Source organism: Bombus vancouverensis, chromosome 7, assembly GCF_051014615.1.
Source record: "Bombus vancouverensis nearcticus chromosome 7, iyBomVanc1_principal, whole genome shotgun sequence".
Taxonomy (NCBI): Eukaryota; Metazoa; Arthropoda; class Insecta; order Hymenoptera; family Apidae; genus Bombus; species Bombus vancouverensis.
This window is the reverse complement of record NC_134917.1, coordinates 13,321,996-13,330,861: the sequence shown is the minus strand read 5'-3', so window position 1 is coordinate 13,330,861 and position 8,866 is coordinate 13,321,996. Positions and strand designations below refer to the sequence as shown.

Here is an 8,866-nt window from a genome sequence, read left to right as displayed (position 1 = left end):
GATAAATAACTATAAAATTTCGTTGCGAATTCATTTATTGATCAGTCGAATTGCAATTACAATTCATAGAAGTTTTCCTGTATTCGATATTCAATGTTAGTAATTAATGAATTAGTGAAACACCTAATAAAAAGTATTTCTAGAAAGAAATACATTGAGTTGGCAGCATACGTATATTTGGAATTAAGGACGTCCTAAATTGAAATATCAAGTAGTAACACCGATTGATGTAGCGGCATCAGACAGCTTTGATGTGGGCAGAAATGCTGCCTACGTTTTCTAATAAACGTTTATTCAACATAGAATCCATCATGAAGACTACATATAGTCTTTTTGATAGTCGAGAGATTCTTAAATGATTCGTAAAAATTTAATCTTGTAACAGGAAAGTTTCGTATCGGAAATAAATAAAAATTTAATCGTTTATGAGGAAAAATTTGACGTAACGCTACATCTATCACGTGATAATTTTTGCCAGGCAACCTATTTTTTATGAGAACCTTGCTTCTTTGGGGCGAATTCTAATCCTCTTATATAATTCTTCTTTATTTGATATTTTTCTGAAAAATTAACATTCACTTGACTTAAGCATAAAGATGTTTATATCTCATAATACGTTAATTCACTACTTACCCGTAAGTAATTTGTATACGTATAAAATCTGATTCCCTTGAACCAGAACACTCGGAGTTTTCTTTCCTGGTTCGTCCGTAATTGTTGCACTCGCCCCAATGCTCTGGCATTCCTTGCTGAACTCTTTAGAATTTATACCAAATGTTTCTAAATTGTTTACTAGCGTAACCTGTAATATAAGTACTAAATAAATATTAACGTTTCCATAATACTGTACGTATTGTAATTTTGGAGATCAATTACTGTACCTTCTTACCACCGGATCGGACGGTGACTCTCATGTCAATGGGTTCCAATTTGCCCGTGTGTAACAATTTATTTCCAGCTAAAGTGACTTCGTGCATATGCGTCATACGTCCAATAAACTTATTTATTCCATCCTCCATCAACACAGTTTCCACATTCGCTTTGGTTTTCATAATACCTGCGAGTTGCGGGTTTAATTTCAGTATCCTATAAACAAAACCAATTAAATGATCATACCAAATCACGATAAAACACATGATCGGCTAAACACTGCTTACTTTCCATCTTGAAGATTCTCTGCTTTCACATATTCAGTAAAACATTTTCTGATTTCAGCTCTTTTCATAACGTCCCCTTTTCTGCAATCATTGTATGGGAGTAAAATGTATATAATTCGTGTCATATAATACAGCATAATGGTATATGATGTAACAGTTGTCGACTTCTGCTCTGCAGAGAAAATCATTCTTTTTGCAATTAGTGTATCGCGGCAACATGACACATCCTGAGTGTGACACTATACTCACTCATATCTGAATTTTGATAGTACTGGCAAAACATCTGCAGTTACTTTATAACATTCGGAGACAACTGCCGCATTAGAAACAGCTGGCTCCTGGATTGGTGTATGTTCCTCCACAATGACTAGTTCTTTTATAAGAGGATGATTAAACTACAAAAGGGTATAGCATAATTATATTAAGAGTAAGTTATGTTCCAACAAACTTCCATTAAAAAATCTTACCTTAATCGATAATATACTTTCAACACCTTTAGTTACAGAAGTGTTAATAATACCTTTTGCTTTCATTTCTGCTAAAAACAATGATAGCTTTTTATACCGAGATTTTTTTATATCTATGTTTTTATCTGGTGGACATGCAGCTATTAAATGATTTTTAAAGAAATTGGATGTCAACATAGGTAAATCATTAGATTTTACTGAAGTTTTACAAGCTTTTAGAAAGCAATATTCTAACAAACTGTCCATTTCCTTTAGTGGATCCACAGTTGCTTCTTCTTGAGCAGTAGATAAATTTTTTATTTCATCAGATTCCTCTATTTTATTTTCTTCCTCGCAAGGAGATTCAATCTCTGATACTCTATCATTATTTATTTCTAAATCGTCCATTATTTCAACAAGTGATTCTTCATTATTATCATTACTCGGCTCACTTATTTCATTTATATTTTCCAATTTATCATTATCTGTATCAATATTTGGTGGTCCTAAGTCTGGCCTTACAGGAGGCTTCCCTAATTGGCAAAGTGTATCACCTATTACATGTATAATTTCTACACATTTTCCGTGTCCTCCAGACATGTACATGTCTTCGCTACAAAGAGCAGTAAAGCCAACAGCAACCGGTGCCTAGGCCAAAAGGAATTCTAATTATACCTCTTTATAACTATGCTAAAATAAGAATAAACTTTTATAATAATGTACCTTATTATCATCTGTGTTTACTGAAACAGGTGTACCCTTTTGTAATTTTCCAAAAGAATATAATGTTACAGGCTCCTTGATACTGACTCCAGGCAACATTAAATTTGCACCTCCAGCTAGTTTTGTTACAACTGGAGGATAAGTTGTAAAAGTCCTTAACAAATTTGGATGATGCCATAAAGTGAATATAGTAGGTAATAATGCCTGATGCAAAGATTCAAGTTGGAAAAACATGGGTATTTTAGCTACACAATATACTTTTCCTGAGTGGCCACTGTAAGTTAAAATTTTCATAACGCTTATCGTCTCTTTCTTAGGAATCAACGATTGCGTTTCTTCATCTGTCAGCGTCGGATATGCTGCTAAAATTTCTTCGCATAATTTTTTTCTGGTCATAAACAATACAGAATTTATTAATATACATATAATCTCTTGTACATATAACTCACTATAACTAAACAATCAAATTATACTAACCTTTCTGTTCCTTTCAATTGATTGTTAGATTTTACTTTAAATGGTTTTATAAACATTTTGATGTAGTGAAAATACAAAAAAGAAATGAGTTAAAAAATCCGAAAGTACACTGTTAAAAATTCGGCTATATTCGAGATACAGGTTATCCAACCCTTTATCTGCTTTTTTAATCGTTGTAGTTCTAATCAAGATAACTAAACTTTGTTACGACGCAACTATTCCGCATGAAACATGCGTACAATGGTTGATCAATAGGTCGCAAAAATCAACAATTAATATAAAAAAATTTATGACAAGGGATTCAATAGGATCAATAAGCGTTAACAACTTTTCCAGCGTATCTGTTAATACATTAATACGAAAATCCTACATAAAAAGATATATTAACACTGTCATCTTTCTGCTGACAGTTGGTAGTATAGTTATCAACATTCGAATCGACACAGGCACAGATCCAGCAATTCGTCTAATTTTTGGTGATGGGAGCTGTTATCATTTTGATCTATATTAGTTCTCTTATTAGCCGCATAGCGCTACAACAAAATTCTTCAGACAGAAGCTGAGCCACCACACATTCGTGTCTTTCATGTTGATTTTTCACGTTTCAATTTTCGGACGGTTTGCCCTAATCTACTTAAATGAGCGTCGAAACTTGTTTATATGACCCAGAGGCACATATGCGCCACGGTCGTATACACCCATGATATCCATTGAGGAATTTTGTTGTAGCGCCATGCGGTTAATAAAGGAACTAGGCTACATCAAATCGTGAGCAAAATGATAACACCTGCCTCCATAGGAGTTGTCGGACCTGCGTATAGTGTATATGACTATGGAATCGACTTTACATTTAATCTTAGTTAATTGAGCTCCGTTTAAATATGGGATATTTAAACAAATAAGCATTTATCTGGAAATCCATCTAGATGAACCCTTTCTTCAATTGATTCAGAAGAAGTTTGTGTCAAAAACAAAAGGCATTATGTATCATACATGATAATAATTTTAGTTGTATTTTATAGTATATAATATAAATTGTGTCCTCTTACGGCACGCGGGAAAAACACGATCAAATATACTGTGCGATCTGTAGATCATTATAACCTCAAAACGTTGCATTATGCATAATCAATCTATGAGAAGTAGCCTTTGAATATAGTGCAACTTTAAGATATTATCGCTATATCCTTACTTACATTTGCCACTGACAGAATGGCAATTATGAAGATATTGTTACGACCAGACATCGCGAGGTTTACGGGGGTTAGAGTGAGTTACATTTCATACGCCATTGTTATATTCGATTCTAGTTACTGTAATCCAAAGTAATACATGCCTTCTTTTGTTTATTTCATAGATTAGAATATAAAATTGAATATAGAATTGAATATAGAATATAGAATATAGAATATAGAACATAGAATATAGAATTGAATTCATTCTACTAATGCAAATTGAGAATGTAGTAATAATTTATTTATTCGATTATATGAAGAGATTTGCGTTTATTGATAATTCTATTCTTTACCTTATTCTTTTTCTTCTTCTTTCTTCAAATGCCGTTTAAAAAATACGAATTAAAACGAATTACCTTTTATTTAAAAATTTGAATTTTTATAAACAATTTTTGCTATAAATTATTAACGAATTTAGTGTAAACTCTTATTAATTATTATTTTAATTGAAAAATAAGAAATGTATATTATATATATATAATTTTTTGTAACACATTGCATAAAAATTAATTCTAGATTATAATTATAATGCTAATCAAGACAAATGATGCAAAATTTATCAGACATTGCTTTATGTGCTAGTATAAAAATATATTGCATAGCATTCATAACATGATGAGTATATTTTTACATCTTACTTCAAGGTCTTGTGTAGTTGTTTTAATATCTTGCTCCAAAATAACTATAGATCCCCTTATGAAACATATAAAGAGCATTAGTCTCATTTATACATATAAAGATACAGAAAATAATGAATATTAGTGAAATTTTTCTTTAAGGATTATTATATTTAAGAAATTTCTTGATTTTCAGCATCTAAGTTCTAAACCAAAATTTGGTTTACTCTTTGATATTGATGGCGTAATAGTGCGTGGCAAAAATGTATTACCACCCGTACCAGAGGCTTTTAAACAACTTACAGGAAAAGATGGCAAATTTCGTGTACCAACTGTGTTTGTTACTAACAGTGGAAATGCATTACGTAGTCAAAAAGCAGCAGATTTATCTAAATGGATAGGAATTGAAGTGAAAGAATCACAAGTTGTTATGGCTCATTCACCATTAAAATTATTCGAACAATTTCATAATAAACAAGTATTAATAACTGGACAAGGGCCAGTTAAAGAAATAGCTAAAGAATTGGGATTCAAAAAAACAATAACTATTCAAGAACTAATTAAAAATTTCCCATCTTTAGACTATGTAAATGTGAAAAAGAGAAATCCAATATGTGGTCCTGTGGATCCAAAGTTTCCTGCAATAGAATGCATTGTGTTATTTAGCGAACCAATTTCTTGGGAAACCCCATTACAACTAATGGTAGATCTTTTAATGACTAATGGCATGCCTACTGGTTTATCTGATAATATCCCATATCCACACATTCCAGTATTGGCATGTAATATGGATTTATTGTGGGTATCAGAAGCACCAATTCCTAGATATGGGCATGGTGCTTATCTGTTATGTCTGGAATCTTTGTATAAAAAGGTTACAGGAAAAGATATGATATATTCTGCTCTAGTCGGAAAACCTACTGAAGTTACATACTATCATGCAAATCAGATGCTCCATGAGCATGCTAGAAGTATTGGAATAGATCATAATGTTGATACTATATATGCTATTGGGTAATTAATACTTTGAAGATATCAAAAAACTAACGTAATTTTTTAAATTAAAATGAGTACTAAATTCAACATAATTTTACAGAGATAACATCAATACTGATATTTTTGGTGCAAATTTGTACGATAAATATCTGGCATATTCCGCGAAAGAGGAAGCATTAAAGTCTGATAAACTGAAGAAACTACTGAACAAGGATATCACTCCGCCTAGCGCAAAAGCTTGTATTAGTATTTTAGTTGAAACTGGTGTTCATAAACGAGATTCGGATTTTATAGCGGAACATAATCCTAGAGATTTCTTACCAGTCGAAGAAAGCCTGATCAAGCCTGCATTCGTAGTGGAACATGTTGGCGAAGCTATTAAAGTCGCGTTTAAGGAGGAAAAATTCGATTGAATTAAAATATATATAGAATGTATTTTTAGACTTGGAGTGTTCACATGCTAATATCGATTAAGGGGAAAGAAAACAAGAGAAATTAGATATATCTTCGGTAATGTAAGTATTACGTTAATTTCGTCAGCCTTTTTTTGAGGCAAGGAGCTGAAGAAAGCTGTAATTGATTACATAGACACTATACTTTATTGAGCGTTTTACTTTTTAAATCGTTCTCGTCACTTTTATTTGCCATTTATGCCATTTTATCAAAAAAGGGGAAAAAAGAATTGTGTCTAATGTAATCTTACGCTAATTAGTTACAAAATTTTTATTTATCATTGCGAGTCAATCATATTTGCGGGCAGTACAAGCTTGCACATTAGAGATATTAATTATAGCTGAAGTGGTCTTTCAATCTATAGAGATTTTTATGTATATTCGAAGTTTTTATTATTTATGTTATACAATTATAATATTTAGAAAAATGTTCGAAGATAATGTTATATGTATATATATATGCACTCATATATTGAATGTATACACAACAATTTTTAGTTCTATTTTTAATCATGTTAATTATGATGTGATAATTAAATTTTTTAATATTTCATTTCATTTCATAATCTTATCGTTTGATCTTATATCGTGAGATTATAGGAAGATTTTCCTAACAGTCCTGAGTACGTAAAAAGCGTTCATGAAATGAATTAAAAAAGAGAAAAAATAACGAAATACGAAGTTCACGGAATGTGCTGTGTTTCAATCGAAGACAATTGTAATCTAGTGATAGACAGATTATTTAAACTATTCTGTTTAACATTCACTAGTGAATATCGCTTTATACACAGAACCTTGTCTAGTCCTACCAAACAGTTTCACCGTGCATAATTGTATCGACCCGTAGTAGTGATCCGTTATTGAATGAGGCGTGAATGAATTAGTTACCAAATTATTAAACAATTTCACCTCAATCATTATATACATGTATAATAATTTAAAGAACAGAGAAAAGACCACAAATGTTCTATCAATGTGCATCAAATAAGTTTTATGAAATATTATAAACGCACACTATATAGAAGAATTTGATTCAGCTGATCATAGGTCATAAAAATGAAATAAATAGACCACACAGAAATGAAATGAAAACAAAAAATATACCAAGACGTCTATTGAGACGAAGACTGACCTACATCGATTACGAACATTTTCAGTAGTCGGTCGATAACTTGTTTTAACGTTAACGAATTATAAGAGAGGAAAAAAGAGAAAACATTGTTTCTGCTAGCGATAGAAAATAACTTAAAATTTTGCGAAAGAATAGCGCTCCGCGAAATTAGTAATGCTATAGATAACGAAGGGCAATTATACGCAATTATACGTACATAATATTGTAGAGTGTTGCGAGATTGAAAGCAATACAAAATTACATTGTTTTTTATTTATAAAAATCATTTTATAGGAGCCTTATCCATAAAACAATCTGTGACTTTTATAAATAAAATTAGAGTTAAGTTTTAGTACATTTTGTGATTACTTATGTTCATTATTTCTGCACTAATATATTTCTTTACTTATTTATTTCATGAAAGTCACAGATTGTGCCAAGAAATAATTCTCTAAAACCTTTTTCTGGAAAAAAAGAAAAGAAAGGAAAATGTCAAAAGGAATTTCGATTTCCTCTCGAAGATCATCTTCGAGTATCGCCTGTGGACCTATCACGTGGAAGATAAAAGACAGGCATACAAATTTTCCATATTTATCCTTTTTTATTTATTATTCGTCACGAATCTTACACTCTATCTAGTTAACTGAACGAAACGTTCATTGAACCTATATTTTCTTTTATTGCACGTCTTGATTCTTACCTCGTGAAAAAACGACGCGATAAATTAATTTCCATTATAAATATTTTTTAACGACGTTTAAATGATTAATGAAATTAATTTTCGTTTTACGAAAACGATTTATATGATTTGTCGCGTTACTTTGGGTTTCGATCATTGTTATTGGAACAAACACAAACAACAACAAACGGATTTATGTTTGAAAAGGAACAAATTTTCTTCTGCCTACCGCAACAAAGTGTAATTGTAGAAACTAGATGCAACAAAATATACAATATATTTTTCGTTAACAAACTACCGATTTCGTCGAATGAAAGTGTTTCCCTTCGCGTTACCATTTTTCATGTACTTACTTTCTCTGCTGCTTTTCGAGCGGAATATCGGTAAGTAGACAGAAGAATGCGCTGCATAGAGTAGCTAAAGATGCACATTGAATAATACTATTTTTTTTAGATGGTGTGCAGAAAATTGAGTCGAAATTAGTCATTGCTTCTCATTATGGTGGAACATGCAAGACGTCTGGGTCTCATGACCTGTGAATTAAACCGTCAATCGTTTGATGAAATAATTCAATTACATATCGGTTCATCGCTGTTCGCGAAGAATAAATTTAGTTTCACGTTGAAAGGTTTATCAAGAGTTCATGGATGTTTGTTTGAATGCATACATTTCCAAGTTCAATAATTACGATTGACATTTTTGTATTAATTACCAGTGTAAATGTATGAAGATGAAGATAAGAAACAGTTTTTCACGGTACACGAGTCTACAGTTTTCTACAATCTACGATAAAAAAGTAATCATAAGTGGTCTTTTTGTGTTTAGAGTGCAAATTGACGACAGAAAAACCGGTTTCAAGCAAGTATGCGGGCTATTTGAAGTGTCACCTAAAGATTCGACGGGTGCCTCGCCTTTTTGGGTTGAAAATACATCCTTACTAGCAATCAGTAAAACCTAACGAGCTAAGTAGCAC

The 8,866-nt window shown here is 31.6% G+C and overlaps 2 protein-coding genes across 2 annotated transcripts; one reads left to right on the top strand and one right to left on the bottom strand.

Annotated features, from left to right (window-relative positions):
* Window positions 1-17: 17 nt before the first annotated feature.
* On the bottom strand, window positions 18-3,465 carry eIF2D (eukaryotic translation initiation factor 2D). The gene is made up of 8 exons (XM_033332654.2): window positions 2,804-3,465; window positions 2,327-2,714; window positions 1,625-2,251; window positions 1,407-1,552; window positions 1,158-1,238; window positions 882-1,086; window positions 634-802; window positions 18-560 (listed from the first exon to the last, which is right to left on the bottom strand). The coding sequence occupies exons 1-8, from the start codon at window positions 2,857-2,859 to the stop codon at window positions 484-486; spliced, it is 1,749 nt and encodes a 582-aa protein (XP_033188545.1). The 5' UTR covers window positions 2,860-3,465; the 3' UTR covers window positions 18-483.
* Window positions 3,466-3,632: 167 nt separating this feature from the next.
* On the top strand, window positions 3,633-8,187 carry LOC117156014 (haloacid dehalogenase-like hydrolase domain-containing 5). Its single transcript, XM_033332663.2, has 4 exons — window positions 3,633-3,760; window positions 3,826-4,072; window positions 4,852-5,669; window positions 5,752-8,187. Exons 2-4 carry the CDS (start codon window positions 4,016-4,018, stop codon window positions 6,062-6,064), a joined length of 1,188 nt encoding a protein of 395 aa, XP_033188554.1. The 5' UTR covers window positions 3,633-3,760; window positions 3,826-4,015; the 3' UTR covers window positions 6,065-8,187.
* Window positions 8,188-8,866: the final 679 nt, after the last annotated feature.